Below are 17,916 nucleotides of genomic sequence, written 5' to 3'. Positions count from 1 at the left end.
ACCTCCCATCGGACCGGTTTAAAAGGCTTTTTATTGCATGTTGAAAAGCTCTGACCATAATTAATACTCTGCACACTGTCAGGTGCCAATCAAAGGGCTGGAGGCAGCAAAGGGAACTTTGAGGCACACACAGGCGGAGAAGGTTCTCAGGATTCAGTCCAGTTGTCTGAGCTCCAGGTTTTTAAATCAGGAATCTAGCCTCATGTCAAGCTCTGGCTGGGGCTTTAGGTTCTAAATTTTAAGTTCTGGGCTCCAGATATAAATTCTGAGTTTGTTCCGGTCTCTAGGTTCCAGGCTCTGGATTGATTCTGGGTTCTTGACTTCAGGCTCTGGGTGACCCACCCTGGGTCCCTGGGTCCTGAGTGAGATGGTCCTACATCTATGTCCAGAGCCAGGAGAAGGGCATGGGTGTTTCTTGTCTCAGTCAAGTTTGCTGTCAGCATGGTGGGTCCAGTTGGCCACAGAGATTTACCCCATGTGACCTCCCTTCACCTCTCACCATTTCTGCCAGTTTTCAACAAAGGGGAGGGAAACACCGGGAAGGCTCACGGCTGGCCTGCCTCAGGATGAGCATGTGGTCACTCGAGACAACAGCCTGCCAGGGAACAGACCCCAGACTCACTGGCCAGGCCCACAGCCAACCAGCCATGGAGGCTCTGGGGCTTAGCACTCCCACTTCCTCTCCAAAGGAGATCCCTTTATCTCTTTTGTCCCTTATCACACAGCCACTGAGTGACTGGAGCCACAGAGAATCTCCCAAATAAGCCAGAAAAGCTGAGGAGGTGAAGGGTCAGCCTGAAATAATTAAAGAATAAAATTGCCCTTTAGAAGTGTGATTCGAGCCGGCGAGAGGGAAGCATGCGGCAGGGAGATAGTGTCCTCGGGCCTGCGTCTCTCTCACGGGCATGGATGGCACTTCTGGGGAGGCTGCCAGCTGAGCTAGAACTAGCTGCTGCTCTGCAGAGAGTTTCCCGCGTGTGAAAGTCCTTTTTCCTCCTGGAAAGTTGAGCCAACCAGAACTGAGACTGACCTTTGAGGGCAGGAAGGCCGAGCTCTGTCTCCCAACACAACATGGCGTACTTCTCTCCACGGGACTGGAATCCCAGGGCACGTGAGTGCATGGATGGATGGGTCGTCACTGGAGACTCAGATTTTTGTGCTTGATGGAGAGGTTGCTGTCTTTGCTAAGACAGAATCAAATCCAAAGTCACTTCTAGCACCCAAATAAAGCAGGAGTCACTGGGTTTCCATCGTGGCCTGATACCCTCTGCCACCTCCCCACCACCAGCAACACCCAGAGCGAGAGCCGTGCTCCGGTGAATTGGCGTTTTCGATGAAGGAGTCTTGTCCCGACATGGGCTGAGCACCAGGTCTGTGGGAGGGCACTCTGTCCACAGCTGCCCTCCCGGAGATGAGCATCCTCATGGGGACAGACCGTGTGCGTGGAGTCACAAGGACAGCTGGGGAAGACAATAAGCCATGGCTGTCGTGGAGGAAACAGCTCATTCATTCCGTCAGTCAACAAAAAGGCAGTGAGTGCCTACCATGCACAGCAGCAGGACTCCGGCCTCGTGGAGCTCACATTGACCCCCCAAAGCCTTCCAACTGAGGATGGCGTCCTCCTCCTGGATGCGGCCACTAGAGCAACAAGAACTGGAGTGTGACCTTTCCTCAGCTGTTCACAGCAGACTGAGCTAGGATCCCGAAGTGCCGGGACCCGGTCTCAGGTGGGTCCTCGGTCACATCCCAGCCCCACTGGGGAAATCCCTCCACCTCAGGCCACTACGGGGGCAGTGTGCTCAGCTCGGGAAAGACACCCTGGTGACCACTAAGCCTGCAGGACAGAAACAGTGAGGTTTCGGATTCTCGGTCCTCAGGAAGCAGGACTAGGGGTCAGTGGGTTATAGAACTGGCTCACCCAAGAGACGACAAAGCAAAGGTGTCCTAAAGTTCCAGAAGCCACGATTTCGACAAGGCTTAGAAGGGGTTGCAGACTAGTGCTGGAGCCACAATTAGCATCCCTTGAGGAAATGTGCATGGGGGTAGGAGTGCTAATCGCTCATCTTGACTGGGCAAGTTTGCTTCTCAAGTCCAGTGTCTCCCACTGTGCTTATGTAAATGAGCCGTAGGATCTGGTCAGACAGACAGCACATATGGAGCACCCTGCCTGGGTGGGGTCGAGTGCCCAGCCATGTGCTAGCCTACCCAGACTGGCACACAGTTAAAGGCAGTCTGGCCCCTGGTAATCAGACCTGTCTTTCAACAGCTATCAGGCAGTTACCAGCACCCCGCTCCCCATCCCTCTGCCCACAGCCCTGTTGGCCTTGGAGTGCCCACCAGGCAGCTGCTCCTGATCCCTCCCTGGCCTGTGGCCCTGAGTGAGTAGGAGAGGGGGGTTGGGGGCTCAGAGCAGGGCTCAGTGAGCAGCTCCCCGGAGAACTTCTGGGATGAGTTTGCTAATAGAGATGTCTGTTCTGAGAGGTCATGATACCACCTGTCATTAACCTGGGCACCCTGCCCAGGATTTTCACCAAGAAATCATAGGCAGCTGCTTGCAGGTGGGTGAGTGATTTGCAAGGACCACAAGAATAATTTGCATAAACATATGTATGGAAGTATGTATTTATTTGCATTCATTTGCATAAATTGCTGGCGCTTCGAGCTGTCCTTCCTTAATTCTATTTTTTCCAGTAAATTTCTTTGAGCTCTGAGTGCAGATCTGGACACTTGGGTACTAAAAACAAAAATAACAACAGTACTGAGACCTGGGCTTGAGACCAAAACTTTGGTGCACATTAAGATTTCCTGGGGCGCTTTTAGAAATCCTAGTGCCTAGATCATCCCCTATGCCACTCAATCAGAAACTTTAGGGGTGAGACCTGGACAGCAGTATTTTTCGAAGCTTCCAGGTGAGTCTGATGCACAGGCCAAGGTTGAGAACTGATGCCCTAAACAGGGCAGGCCCATGTCAGATCAAACTAGCCTCGGCCTCCAGCTAGAGACTGGGCACCGGACTTCACCTCCCTCCTATGTGCAAGACGCTCAAAACTTGACTTTAGTGAGTGAGGTGAAGTGCCAAGGCCATACCACACACAGTGGGCTCTCAGTCAAAGGTCACCACGCTCCTCTCCATCATCCGCATCATACACAGCGTCATCCCATGCAGAACTAGAGCCATCTGGAGACTTGGCTGCTCATCGTGGCCCTGCCACCCAGGTCTTCCCGGGTTCTGCCTCGGCCTCCAACCAGCCCTTAAGAGTAGTGAGCACTCCAGGGCGGGACCCGAGGTCTGTTCTGGATGAGATGCGGTCCTTTCTTCTTCCGAATGATTCCCAGGCTGATGTTTCCATGCCTGGGAAGTATGCCCCTGTGACAAGAACACCCCATGTTCCAGGACGAGCCCACCCAGCCCTGCCTGCCTCCCTCAGCATCTCTCTGCAGGCTGGGGGAGAGCCAAGCCTGGGGTTTGCACGCTTTTTCCCTGCCTGGTGGGTGCTGCCTGCTGGAGATCTGGGAACGCCTAACGCCCCCCACTGTGGTGGTTTCCCAGGGCTCTGCCCTTGGCAGCTTCCCACTCTGGCTGCTTGATGCCATCACTTCACTTGTCCACCCACCCACTGCCCCAGACTCGAGAGTCGCTGGTCCCTCTGTGCCCTCCTGCTCTGTGCCTCTGCTGGTGCCACGAACTCTGGGGGCGGCCCTTTGTCCATGTCTTTCTGCTCAAATCCCGTCCGTCGAGACCCAGCTCAGTGCCTCCTATTTCCAGACCCCTTCTCCAACCCAGCAGCTACTCATTCTTTCCTTCTCTCACTCATTCAAACATTACCTGAAACCTTTTCGAGGCCAGAAGCTGTGTCAGACACTGGGGTCCAGAGACCAGTCCGATCCCAGATCTGCTTTTGAGAGCTTTTCTGAGCAGTGACCGAAGTCCACTACTTCCTCCTCGCCAGCCCCTACCAGAGAAATGAAGATCTCCTGTCTCCTCCTGCTGTGTGGAATATCGCATTGAGAGATGCGGCTCATGGCAGACAATACAGGTCTTGCTAACAGGAGACAGTCACAGCCTCACCTTGGCCTGCAGAGAATGAGAAAAGCAGGGAAGCGTTGGCTTCAGAACCTTCAGGAGGCAAAGGGAAGCAGACGAGAGCTGAGGGGGAAGATTTGGTGGCAGCCAGGTGGCCCAGCCCACTCCTTTCCTGAATGTTCCTTTGCTGTCACATGTGCGGTCATTCCTGGGGCTTCGGGGAGGCCCATGGCTTGGTTTGCAGACCCTCCAAGCCCCAGGTCAGCTGTGCTGGGGAAAGGCTTCTCCTCAGCCTGACCCAGGGCCTGACTGCAGCTCTCTGGGGACCAGGCATCGCTACCCACTCTCATCCCGTGGAGACCCCCTTACCTCCACCCACCAGAAGCAACACCACCCCGAGAGAGAGTCAGCCTGGGCCACCACCATAGAGCTGGAGAAGCTCCAGGGAACTTGGAGGTGGCTTCCGTTCCTAAAAGAAGCTGTGGAATGAAATGGACACCATTATTCACCTTTGAGGCAGAGCTGGGCAGGAAAGCCCCAGCCCACAGTGGCAGGGACAGCTCCCGGGTCAGGCCCAGCATTGTCTTCCCTATCCCTGGGCCCCAGGATAGAGTCTATGGTGCCAAGGACGACCATCTGACTGTGGGTCAGATTCTGTGTCGTCGCAGGAGGCTGCACACCAGCGGGGACTCCAGGGCGCCGAGGCTTAGAAGAATGCTTTGCTTTCTGGTGCCTTTTGGTCAAAGCTGTTCACTCAATCAGCAGATACCCTCCTCGCCCCTCCCACTGCTCAGCTGAGGGGCCCTGCCCCTAGCAACCCACAGTCCCAGGGCTGGACAGAGAAAATCGCCTTGACAGAGTGGTGAGCCCAGTGCGGAGCGTGGGACCAGAGGGCGGCATTTGAACCTGGTCTTGCAGGATGGGGAGACGTTTTCTGGATGTGGAAAAGGAGCATATTCCAGACAAAGGGAACGGCCGACGCAAAAAGCAGCCTGGCTGCTGGCCCTTCACATTCTCACCACACCTTTCACGTCCCCGCACAGTAATCGGCCCCCGGTGAGTGTGTAATTGCACGTCATCCAGAGAAAGCTCACGAGGAAGGGCAGAGAGACAGGCAGCTGGGCGACATTATCTCTTCCGCACGTGCACACAGTGGTGCTCCGTGGGTTTAGGGTGGCCGTGCTGGACACGGCCTGGTGGGAGAGACGGGGGTGAGGCTCAGCCTCTCGGCTTTCGTGTCCGTGCTGGTGGTGGAGCTGCCCCACGCGCTCACCCCCAGGCGGCCTCTGCGCATGGTGGCAGTGCCCGCAGTCTCCACGCAGAACAGATGGGCCCCACAATCCGGGGCTGCCGCCTAGACACAGGCCTGGCCCCGCCCGTGCGGGGCGGCTCCTCCTGGGTCATTACTGCCCATGAGAGTTTGTAAAAACAGTAGTCTGGCTTTATTATAGAGTCTAAGAGGTTCAGCTTCTCAAGAAAAATAGACTGTCAGGCTAAATACATGTGGGAAAGTGACCGGGCAGAGAGGGGTATCATTAAAGGCGGCAGCTCAGCTGAAATAATAGGAACAGTGTGAAAGGTCCCAGGCAGGGAAACCAATCCGGAAGGGGAAGGAGCACGGGCCCGTGTGCCCAAACGCTCCCGTCCTTCCCGCATCAGGATCTGGGACAGGTATGTCGGTGCTTGGAGCCCAGCACCTGCAGGCCACCCCAAGACCCCACCTCTGGGTGCCGGAGTCTGCGCTGGGCCCTGGGAACATGGGGAGTGAAAGATGGCATCTCTAACCTACCAGGGCCCATGGTCTAACCAGAGACAGAATGCGGCCAGAAAAGATCGCGCATGGAGCACAGGGGAAAAGCCTGAGCTGGAAGACAGGTGGTGGAATAGGAGGGGAAAGGTGAGGCGGGGATGTCGGGGGGACCCACCTGTGGACCTTTCCAGGGACCTTCTGGGACCAGGCTTGAGTGCCTCCTCTAAAGGCTGGAATGTGCCGAGGACCACCCTGGCCAGTGTGACCAGCGGGGCAGGTGTAGACACGATGGCTGGCAGAGGAGGGCGTGGAGATAGTGGGCCTGGCTCCCCCTACCCCCGGTGGCCCTCTAAGGCTTAGTAGGATTTTCTAATCTTCCTAAAATGAGCGTGGCGATCACTTGCATGATGGTTAAAGACCATTTGCAATACGAAAATCTAAAATGATGCTTAGGGTTTCTGCAATGACCGGAGGCACTATGTTGCCTCAGAGCTGACCCCGGCCAGCCTGGCAGAGAGGATGGGCACAGGGAGACGTCCCCTCCTGGGAAACTGTAGAGGGCAGGAGTGAGACAAAGAGGGGTCCTTATCCCACCCCAAACACACGCACGCACGCACGCACGTTATCATCATCGACGCGATCCATCACCATCTAGGTGTCACAGGATCGCCTCCCTGCCCCCTCACCCTAAGCCCCCTGGCCTGCCCTGGCTCTCCCCAAGTGTGGATTTGCAGTGCTCGAGCTGCCATTAGCCCCATGCCTGGGGTTTCCGTTTCACTTCCCTCTTTACCTGGGTAACTGAACTGATTGTACTCCCAGCTCTGGTTCACTAATTCTTGCAAATCCTTTAAAACTATCGATTTATGTTCTGGGACTGTGGCTCTTGGAATTCTTCAGAAATACTGGCTTTCGCTGAAGCAGGTGGGGGAGGGCTGCGTTTCGCCTTCGTATCTTCTGTCGGTTCCCTCTTCTCCTCCTCCTCCCCAGCACCTCCTCCCACCCTTCCCGGGGCAGGCAGCTGACAGTCCTAAAGCCCTAGCTGGATGGACCTTTGAGGGATTAAGTCTCCAGGAAGCTTACGGCAAAGCAAGGTTCTGCAGGATGTGCATGGGAGAGTTTAGGCTGTGGGGTCGTCTGTGGTTGTTGGGCACGTTGCCCAGCTTTGGGGTACCATTTCCTCTACCGGGACCTGTTGCTGTCTTATTTCCAAAGCAAGTTCTCCTCTTGGGTCTGCAGTGCTGGGTGCCGAAGCCAGCTCCTTCCCATCCCCACATAAACCGCTGTCTCACCCAGATCTCCCAGAAACCTGGGTGGAAGGCAGGTCAGCCAGGGCCTCTGGAGAGAGAACAAGGGTGGTCATGTTGGCCAGTTGGAGGTGAGGAGCTCAGCTCCTCTGGGAATCCAGGGCCGTGAAGGAGGGGCCCAGGGCTCCCTGTGGGCCACCCCCGCCATGAGCTGCCCACTGGCCAGGAATGGAGGGTAGAGAGCACCCTCCACTTTCCTTTCCAAATGAAGAACCCATGTGTGCATAATGGTGCATTGTCAGGCTCGGCACCTGGAGCCCCATCTTCTCCACCTGGGGCTCAGCTGTGTGCGGGGCGTGGTAGCTGCCGCCAGCTCCCAACTGTGCTTTTGCTGAGCTCTGCCTCCCAGGAGAAGATGTGTAGAGTTTATACCTGCTTGGGGGCACTTGCGGTACTGCTGAACTCAAGACACATCTTTATTCTCATTCTCTGCCAAGAGCTGGCTAGAGTCTCACATGTATTTGGAAATCTGACGTCTTGCCTCTAAAATAATGAATGGTGAAATAGAAAACTGTAGAATGTACAAAGCCAAGGACAGAGTGCAGGCCAGTGGCCCGTCATCATAGAGTCAAAGGGCCTCTACTGACAGCCCGAGGACCCATCAATGTGGGGGATACATCCACCGATGATAAAGGGGTGAGAAGTGGCAGCCAGCACCTGGCTTCTGAAGGCCGTGCCCCAGGCTCAGCCCACAGGTAGGCAACACAGGGTGCAGAAGACAAAGACAGCACTCAGAAACTCTTCCCATTGTTCCCCAGCACCTCCTGGACTCTGGAAGCTCAGAGTCCCCTTCCACCGTCCTCCAGGCTCTGGGCTGGGCTCATCCCCACTGCTCACCTGCCTTACCAGCAGCAGCCCCTCTGATCAGGGGCTTGCTACCTCTGGACATTTGCCCTGCCTCCATCCCACCCCTCTGTGCCCCAGGCAACCTTTTCTAAGTTTCTTTTCCAGGCCTACAATCTATAGATTCCTTAACATAGCTTATCAGTCCTGTCACAGAGGATAAATAACACCCATTTGATGGATAAGCAAATGGCCAAACAGACACAGGTGGCTGCAGTTCCCAGAACTCAGGATCTCAGAGCCTTGCTCTGGGGGGAATGTCCGCACCTCGGCCTCATTCAGCTGTGGACTCAGTAGCATCTAGAGCTCTCTAAGGTGCTGAACTTGGCTCTTGCACTTGCCGCCAGCTCTCTGTTCTGACTTCTTGACTCCAGTCCCTTCAGTCAAGAACCACCCCCACCTTCCAAGTGCCCACCCTCCAATGGAAAGAAGTAGTAAAGCTAACTGTGCTGTAGACAGAACACAGCTTCATGGAGGCACAAGGCATTGTGAGGAGCCAGAGGTAGAAGTGAGCTCCCCATCCCCAACCCCAGACATCAGATTCAACTCTGTGCCTGGGACCAGACACAAGTCTCATTCTCTCCTGGTCCCGAGGCCAAGTTCTAGCCCCTGGCAGGGGCACCTGCATCACAGAGGGGCTGCAGGACCATCTTCCCTCCAAAACCCCTGACACCTGGCTGCTCCCAGCCCCTCCGCCTTGGCCTCCTACCTGGCCCCTCCAAAGCCCTCCTTCAGGCTTCTGCTCCCCACAGAGCTCTTCAGGTCCCAGCTCACTCACTCGGAGGTTTAATTCACTGAACGTCAGCCCTCCCCGGCTCTGGCACACAACCCTAGAGCCCCATCTCCCTGCAGAGCTCTCTGCGCACTGGTCTTGACCTCATTTCTTATCCACCTCTCCCAAGCCCTGGCCGTCTCCTGAGATCTCTCAGCCCTGAGCCCACCTTGAAATTTGCATCTTCTCCTGCTCAGAGTATTTCTGTCACCCCCTCAGCCTCCATCCTCTGAACAGAGGAGGGAGCCAGGTGGAAGCTTCTTTACTGGGGGCAGGAAGTACTAACAGGGGCTAGTGTCACCGTCGTCGCCAGGGTGCTTCCCTCCAACTACAGCCTCAGAGTTGCCCAGTGGCCTTGCTTGCATAGCCAAGGGTCTTCCCCCAGCTCTGCAGTGACCACCTTCTGGTCAGGCTCCTTGAGCTGGTGCTGGGGTCCTAACGCTCTGCCTCCTGCCCTCCCACATCAAAGGCCATTCTTTTTGACTCCTACTCTGCCACCACAAGGCAAGAGCTGTCAGCGAAGGTGACTAGTTATTGGCTTGTGTTTGGGCAGCTGGGAACCTGGAGAATTGAGAGGGCCACATATCTCTGGCCACTGCATGCGAAGGTCCCTATTCTGCAGAGTTGCCCCAAGGCCTCCAGGCTGCACCTGTGCTCAGCAGAGATGTGAGGTGTGGTCAGTCTTTCCCAGGAGGGCCACTGAGGGCTTTTCAAAGCCACTGGAGCTGAATGGAATAGATAAATCCCAGGGAGGACCTAGACAGTGAATTTAACAACGCTTCAGCAGCCACAGGTTGCCATACAAATTGTGAGGTCATCATCGTTGTTATTGATGCTAGTGTCTCCTGAAGTTGAAGAGGGCTTGATTTTTGCATTCTTTCCATCCAATTCCATACGACTGTGACATTTCAAATGGTCCTTTTGATCATCTTTTGGGGAAGTTATTCTTACTACCAAGAACACATCTCCATCTGGCCTGTAACCCACTCTGAATTCCAATCAGAAAGGAACTTTTTGTGGAAAACATGGTGCCAGGTGCTCAGGGGGCCAGAGAAACAAGGTTTCCAGGAGAGTACAGCCTACAAAGGAGACAGACAGACAGACAGACAGACATTCCTCTGAAAATAGGCAGCCAGCGATCTCTCCTGCAATTAAGGTACCAACAAGGTCTCGTGGGACCACAGGAGAGGTCTGTGAGCAGAAACTCAGTAAGAGTTCTCCTAGGATGGGATTTATGCCGAGGCTTAAAGGATGGATGGGCCCTGAGAAACATGTAGGGGAAGGCTTGGTCAGAAGGGCAGAAAAAGAAACTACCAAAGTGAAAGAACAGGGCATACGGGCCTGAACTTGGACGTCTGAGGGGTGAGTGGAGATGTGAAACAGAGCAGGAAGCTATGCACGAAGGTACGAACAGGTCCCAGAAGTCTCTGGGAGCCAATGGCGAGGAGTTCAGGAGTCAGGGATCAGGTTCTCTTTGCGTAGCGGGACCTCTAGATGAGGAAAGAGCCCGTACTCAAGACCATGGTGGAGTCATGGTAATTCCGTGGCTTGGTCTAGGTATCTGAGTCATGCTGCCTTTAACGAGCCCAGGCTGGCAGCTGCCTCTGGTCAGTCCTTGTGCCTAAGAGACAAGGAGCACAATCTCAGGGGGGAATATAAGGGGAAGTTTCTGTTGGTTTTAAGAGGGTTTCGAACATTTTTAAGAAAAAAATTTATATGACTTATATCATCTTGGAGGGCATGAGAATGTTCCAACTGAGAGGTAATCTTTAGTCTCACCCAGCAAACACATATCGGGCACCCACTGGTGTGCAGCCCTAGTCAGGGGCTGTGGGGACAGAAAGGGCTTCGGTGCCAAATCTCACTCCTTAAGAAGTAGGTCTCGTTACCCAGCGTTGGACCCGTTGGCAAAGGCAGGTGGGTGAGAGCTGGTGACTGTTCTTAGGGCTTTCGTTCTCTTTCAGATCAATGGCAGGAATTTCCATTTGGACAATAGAGCAACCAGAGGTGTCCTCACTAAAACGCGAAGTCAGGCAAGAAATCCGAGTCTTTCACACTTCCCTTCTCTGGAAGACCCTGTTTCCTAGGAGGGTTTGCCCGTGGGGCTAGGACTGGGGTGACTTCCCAGTAGGGAACCCTCCCCTCTGACTCAGGCTGGACGTGCAGCCGTCCTCAGGTGCTTTGACTTCATCTCCCCTGGAAGCTGGAGCCCAGCTGGGCTTCGAGGTTGAATCTGAGCCCAGTTCGGAAAAGGAGAAGGGGAGAGGTGTATAATCTGCTCGGTCGGTGGAGGGGAGAAGCGGGGGCAGCAGTCAGCTTAGGGGCCCATCCCCTCCGCTCAGAGTCCTCCCTGACCAGCTGCGGCCCCGCCGAGCAGCAGCAGCACGAGGGCCTGTTTGTGGTGAGCCACCCTGTGTCTCCACAGTGTGTGCACGCGTCAGGCTCCTCCGCTTCTGGGTGAATGACACCCTCTGGGTATGCACGACGCAGTCTTCGCTGGGCTTTCTCAGTATATTTCACGACTGCTCTGAGTTTATAATTTTTTCAGGCACTTCGTCAAATATGTGTCATAAATACCCATGGAATCAGAAGCATTTATCATCCAGCTGGGTTCTTACTTGAGCTCTGAGAAAAAATTATTTGGCCACACAACCTTTCTGGGGGCTCTGATTTAATGGACTTCTCTGCTGCGAAGCCACTGAAATCCGTTGCCTTTTAATATTTGACATCGCTTCCTCTTTATTACCACCTCAGACAGCCTTCTAGCCCAGCTGGAACGAGCCCATTAGTCTCTGACAAATAACTTGTGTCGTTTGGTGAAAAATATGTGGAAGTTTGGCTTCGATTTCGTCTCTAGTCTTGGTTCTATTTGTGGCCTCCCTTATCTCTAGACAAAGCATCCAGCCCCAGGCCAACTCTCTCGTGTCCCCTTTCCCTCCGATGCCACTTGGTGCTGGGTCCACAAAGCCAGTTTACTGTAACCACGTACGATGGGGTTTGAGACCAGCATTTAGAGATGTCCATAATCGGGTGTTAAGAATTAGCCTCGTAGCAGTAGTATGCACAATAGCCAAAAGGGGGTAGGAACTCAAGTGTCTATCGACAGATGAATGGATAAGTAAAATGTGGTACATAAATATCATGGAATAATAGTCAGCCTTAAAAAGGAAGGGAATTTTTATATATGCTACAACATGGATGAGACTTGAAGACATTATGCTCAGTGAAATAAGCCAGTTACAAAAAAGACAAATATTGTATGATTCCACATACATGATGAGATGCCTAAAGCAGCCAAATTCACAGAGACAGAAAGCAGAATGGTGGTTGCCAGGAGCAGCAGGGAGAGAGGAAGGAGAAGTTGCTGTTTAATGGGTAGAATTTCAGTTTTACAAGATGAAAATAGTTCTAGAAATTGATTCACAACAGTGGAAATATACTTAACACTACTGAACTGTAACACTACTGAAAATGGTTCAGATGATAAATTTTACCACAGCTAAAAATATTAGAGAGAAAGTTCTCTCAGCACTTGAGTCCATCATTTCTTCATGCCTTTTATATCAATTGGTTCTTGCTGCATAACATACAGGTCTAAGATTCTGCAGCCTAAAACAACAACCTCTTATTTAAGTCATGGTTCTACTTTGCAGTTTGGATTGGGCTCAGCAGCCTGGGTCAGGCTCGGCTGTTACTGGCGGGGGCTGGCTGGTTAAATGGTTCATCTCTGCTCCACGAGGTCTCTCAGCCTCCAACGGACGATCCCGGGTTTGTTCAGATGGTGGTGGTGGCAAAGCCTCTTGAGGCCTTGGCTTACACTCACGCAGTATACTTTCGGCCACATTCTATGGTCCCAAGTAAAGCACAAGGCCAGTGAAGACTTAAAGAGTCGAGTGAACTCCACCCTTTGGTGGGAGGGGCCACAAAGAATACGTGCACTTCACCACACCTCCTATATGTATGTCAGGCCCTGCGCTAAGTGTTGAAGATAAAACTATAAACGAAACACGATTTTATTGTCCGGGAGGCAGACATGTAAATAAATCATTACGACACGTAGTATGCTCTAAAGAAGCGAGCACAGGATGCTAGGGGAGCATTTGAGAGAAGGGCGGAGGACACAGGCCTGCGGAAATACCTTAACTGGTGTTGAAGAAGAAAGCGCAATCAACCAGAAGAAGAAGAGAGGCCGGAAGATCTGGGCAGAGGGCCGGAGAGAGAGATGAGAGAAGGCTTAGAAGGGGGTCCTGCCTGGGTGAGCCTTCAGGGGGGCGTGAAGGGCGGGCCATGGAGTGGAGGAGCTTGGAGAAGCGGGAAGGAGGCATCACAGAGGGCCTTGCTCCCCCCTGCTCAGCCTAGAAGGGTTTATTTAAGCAGAGGCTGATAGCTCGGTTGCTGTGTGGAGGTGGCTTGGAGGGAGAAAGGCCAGAAATAGGGAGACATCCTCGGAGGCTGTTGCAATGACTCTGGGTGAAATAAGATGGGGACTCAAATAGGACACTGGCATGAATGGGGCCAGAAGAGAACGAATCCAGATTTCTAGGTGGTCAAAAAGGCGGGACTTGACATAGGGAGGGGTGGAGGAGGAGCTGGGGAAGCTGCCTCGTGAACAGGTGGGCGTGTGCTTTCTGCCAGGTGTGCAGCAAGGAGTAGTTCCTCACAGAGGGGCAAGGCCAAGGGCATAGGGCAGCCACTTGGGCGGGCAAGCAAGCGCATGGGGTCCCAAAGGCACAGGAGGGACATCCTACTCAAAGCTGAAAAAATCTACTCAAAGACCAGAAAGGCAGCCAACAGAAAGGGATCCTGAGGTCAAAGCTTTGCTCTCACTCGGTGGGATGGAGCCCAGCACCAACTTCTGCAGAGTGCTGGCGTGCTGCTGGAGGCCACTCTGATGCCCCAGACCCGGCCTGGCTTCACCCCAAAGCCTGCAGACCACCCGACCTGGGAACAGGTGGCTGGCTAGAAGAATTCCCCAGGAGCCCACAGCCCCCCCAGCCCCTCCAACATTAAGGGATGGTCCTTTGCCAAGACGGGAGTGGGCAGGAGGGCAGCTTGTGCCCAGAGCTGGTGCTGCCTTCTTCCCATGGATCCTGGTGCCAAAATGCCACCTATCCGGCCGGGCACTCAGCCGGCAGCAGCAAGCACATTCAGATGGATCAATACTTTGCATGCGCTTGGGGCCCTGCTGTGAAAAGGAACCCCTGGTGAGCACTTCCCTAAATTGAAAAATTCTTCTGAAGCTGAAGAATCTTGCCCAACTATTAAATCCGGATTTCCGCAAAGTGGGCATAGAGAGCGCCTGCAGTTACCAACCTGGATCTCCAAGCGCCTCCCAGGTCCGCCCAGAATTCCCCAGGCAACAGGCATTCTTGTTGGGGCTGCAGGTGTCACCATTGCTGGGACCTTGGTTTGAAGTGTGATGAGCATGCTTTGGGCCCAGAAGGAGTGGCGTTTTGTATACCGCTGTGTTCTCCCAGCCCCGTGAGCGCAGTTAGCTCCGCAGACGCGTGGATCCGCATCTGTCACTCATGGCAGTGTAACGACCAGGGGGCAACAGAGCAGCTGTCCTTGGCGTTTGAGGGAATTGAGCCCCTGAAAGCTGGGGCAACTGCACCCAGGGCCACATAGCCTATTATTGGCAAAGCTGGAATGAGAGCCGGCCTCCGGGCTTTGGTATTCCAGCCCAGAACTCCTTCCCTGCAGCACTGCTTCTCTCAAAGAGGTGACATCATCTGCTTGGCTCATGGCTTGGGAATGAATTCAGTTTGTGGCTCTTTTTAGAGACGATGCGCAAGTATAGCGTTTCTGCCTCAACCCAGCCTGACCCCGCAGGCTTTCCCAGAGCTGTCTCTCCATGCCCAGGCTATGGGCTCACGCCGCAGGTGCCCACTGCCTCCCCTCCAGCCAAAGCCCCAGGCACCACCTCCTCTCTCCCTGTACCTCCAGTGTCCCACAGGCCTTAAACCCGACCCCAAAACTAAACTCAACATCCCCGCCCTTCCCGATGTCCCTCAAGAAACCTGGAAGTGGTCCTCACACCTCCTCCCTCTACATGCCCGCCAGCACTGAGGGCCATAGCATCCACAGCCTGGGTACGCACCTTTCTCTGTCTTTCTGTGGCTGTTGTAGTTCAGGCCTTTGTCACTTCTCTCTTGGATCATGGCACTCTCACCACTAACAATAACATGGAGCCTACCACCCATTCTTTGTGCCAGGCATGAGACTAACAGCTTTTAATTTTCAACAAAGAAGGAAATTGAGGCTTTGGGGACATAGATTAACTTTCCTAAGGTCGCACAGCTTGTGGGAGGCAGAGTTCAGGTTTTCCCGGATCTGGCTGTTTGGTCCAGCTCTCCACAGGAGGCTTTTCTGCTTCCACCGGTCGCTCCCCAGCCTGCCTCTAAGGTGGCTGCCAGAGTGATTCATCTGAAATCCAAGTCTTTGTCACTCCCCTGCAGAGTCCCTGGTGGTTCCCCGGTGCCCACAGGGTTAAGCTCGAGCCCCCTCCCAAGGCTCTTGCTATCTGACTCCACCTGCCCACCCTGTATCTGCCTGGCAGGCACCTCCGTGCCCTCCACCTGGTGCTCTGTGCCCTGCTGCTCACCTGAGCACCCTGTGAGCAGCCTTCTGGAGGCCCCAGCAGTGCTCACCCTACTACACACCCCTGCATGTGCCTCACTACAACTCCAGCTCAGTCCCCCCATGTGGAGTATGCTCCAGGACCCCCACCTCACTGTCTTCCTTGGTCATCAGCAGAGCCAGAGCCCAGTGTGTCCTCACAAATTGGGGCCTGCCTGACCTCAAAGTCCACAGGACTTTGCCCATCCCGGAGCCTGAGCATCTAATCTTCACCAGGCTAGGGAACAGAGCGGGAGCCTCCATCCCCATTTCACAGATGTAGAAACAGAGGCTCTGGGAGCGCAGGGGCTTCTCCACAGACATATAGGTGCCAGGGGCAGACCTGGGCTCAGTAGGACGTCTTGGCAGGCAGCTGAAGCTGGCCTGTGTGGACAGAAATGAGTGGTCAGGCTGGAGCGGGGCACACTGGAGGGTTTAGCACAGACCTGGAGGGCTGAGGTGATGCAGGGGGCAGGGCTTAGGGGGCAGGGCTCAGTTCTGCAGACCGCCCTCTCCCATTCACATACTTCATAGGCCATTCCGGTCCTCTGGGCCTCTGATGTCCAGCTACCAGCAATGCTGAGGACAGGCTCTGTTCAAGAGTCCAGAGGACAGGCAGGCAAGGCAAAGGTTGTGGGAGCATTGGTCATCTGAAGTCCCTAACTATTGCAAATGAGTTTATATAAACTAAGCGGGGTAGCATTCAGGCTCTCCTCCTTCCCCTTTCTGAACCCTGAGGTGGGTCTGGGAGAAGTTTCTGACATCCCCAGGGTCGTGGTCCTGGGGCACTCTTTGTGCCAGCCCCAGGTGGCCAAGACGCCAGGCAAAGGTAGGTGTGCATGAGGGTGGGACAGCCCCAGAGGCCACTGCCTGGGACCTGCTGGAGCTGTGTCCCGTGCTGAAGCCCCAGGCAAGGGTGGGAGTCCCAAATAACCCAGGAAGCAGGAGAAGGTGCAGACAATCCTGCCCTTGCTCCTTCCCCCAGCAGGAAGGAAGTGCTCCTCCCCCCACCCTCCTTTCAAGGGACCCCTCCCCAAGAAGCTCTCCTCAGCCGTGGCTGTGTCTAACATCAGGGACGCTGTTTTTGCAGGTTTTATGGTTTTTATTCCTTTGAACCATATCCAGCCCATCTTACATCACAATGCCATGCTTTACTTGGTATCAAACACATCGGCACTCATTGGCATTTGGAGAACTTGTTCCGTAGTGGTATAACAGTTTTTAGATGTCTGTGATAACGTATTCTCTGTTTCCAATTGTCACTATGGGACTCTTCTCCCCGGGCCTTTCAATTTCTGGGTTGTTTTTTTTTTTATTATTATTATCGTATTTGTTTGTTTTTTTGGTTTTTCTTTGCTTTCGAAATTGTTATTCCTTTGGTTATGTAGTCCTTCCCAGTTGCTGCTTGTTTATGCATTATGTTTGTGACTTCTTTTGACTGTCAGTGTTGAGCCAGTCTTGCCAAGAAACAGTATCAAGTATTTTCCTATTTCTCTACTTCTTGAAAAAAGAATTTTAATTTAAAAAAAAAAAAACTCTTAATGGGAACCTGGCCCTGTCTGTCTTCTCTGTTCTGCAGAAATGTTGAAGGAATTGAACCAGCAACGCAGAGCGAAAGCGTTTACAGACCTGAAAATTGTTGTTGAAGGCAGAGAGTTTGAAGTCCACCAAAATGTTCTAGCTTCCTGCAGCTTGTATTTCAAGGACCTGATTCAAAGGTTTGCCTTCCTTCCAGCTGTGGTCGGGTCTGTTCCTTTGTAGGACGCTTTTGTGTCGCTTTTCTCCTCCCCTCTCTTGCAGGTTCCTGAAGCGTGACTCCCTGTCACAGAGCCAGTAGCCATCTCTCCTCCTCCTCCTCCTCCTCCTCCTCCTCCCCATACAGTCCCTCACACACAGCCTCAGAGCAGCCACTGCCCCCGGCCCGCCCCACACAGCTTCGCTGGTCACCAGGAGCCTCTACCAGCAGTAGACGACACCCTGCCCCCACCCGAGGATCCTGCGTCCTCAGTGGCTCACAAGCCCTCCCTGAGATTAGGAGGCCTATAGACTCCACATTAAGGGACCACTGCACACTGCCCCCACTGGGCCAGCACGGGGTCCCCGGCACCATCATCACTGCTGTCGATGGTGAACTTAGTGCCAGGAAAGCACATCAATTACACCATTTCCTGCTGAGGAGCATGAGGTGCCCAAGGGGCCACTTTTCCGCAGCCCAAGTCGGGGAGAAGAGACTTGTAGCCAAAGCCTCATTCATGCTGCATGTCTTGATACTTGTACACTGAGCCTAAAGCAGCATTGTCTGAGCCCAGACCAGGTGTGTCCTAAACACGGTCTCTCTCAGCCTTTGCTCCCTCCCCATCTGCCCTCTGCCCCGGCTATTTCTACCTGAATGAGTCTTAATGGTGCATGAGCATCTTTTTTTTATTTTTCCATTATGTTGATTTTTTTAATTTGTCTGCTTCATACCCTTGCAAAGAAGTCAGGGGCCACCTTCTAGCTCCTTAGTGAGGGAGAGCAGCCGAGGGGGCCGGCCCAGGGTAACACTCCTGTCTCTCTCACCCATCAGCAGATTAATGCCGCTGCTCATTTTGCCTTGCAGCCTCTC

At 53.8% G+C, this 17,916-nt stretch overlaps 1 protein-coding gene across 5 annotated transcripts in view; it reads left to right on the top strand.

Moving 5' to 3' along the window:
* KLHL29 (kelch like family member 29) overlaps nucleotides 1–17,916 on the top strand; it is a 271,644-nt gene that overhangs the window by 235,113 nt on the left and 18,615 nt on the right. For all 5 annotated transcript variants that reach the window (XM_039887729.1, XM_039887731.1, XM_039887730.1 and 2 more), the window contains one exon: nucleotides 16,891–17,029. In XM_039887729.1, coding sequence (XP_039743663.1) covers nucleotides 16,891–17,029 — 139 coding nt within the window. The remainder of the gene's footprint in view (nucleotides 1–16,890; nucleotides 17,030–17,916) is intronic.

Source organism: Pteropus medius, unplaced genomic scaffold (assembly GCF_902729225.1).
Source record: "Pteropus medius unplaced genomic scaffold, Ma_sr-lr_union100, whole genome shotgun sequence".
In the NCBI taxonomy this organism is placed as follows: Eukaryota; Metazoa; Chordata; class Mammalia; order Chiroptera; family Pteropodidae; genus Pteropus; species Pteropus medius.
The sequence above is the reverse complement of the archived record's forward strand: the minus strand, read 5'-3'. Positions and strand labels throughout refer to the sequence as shown.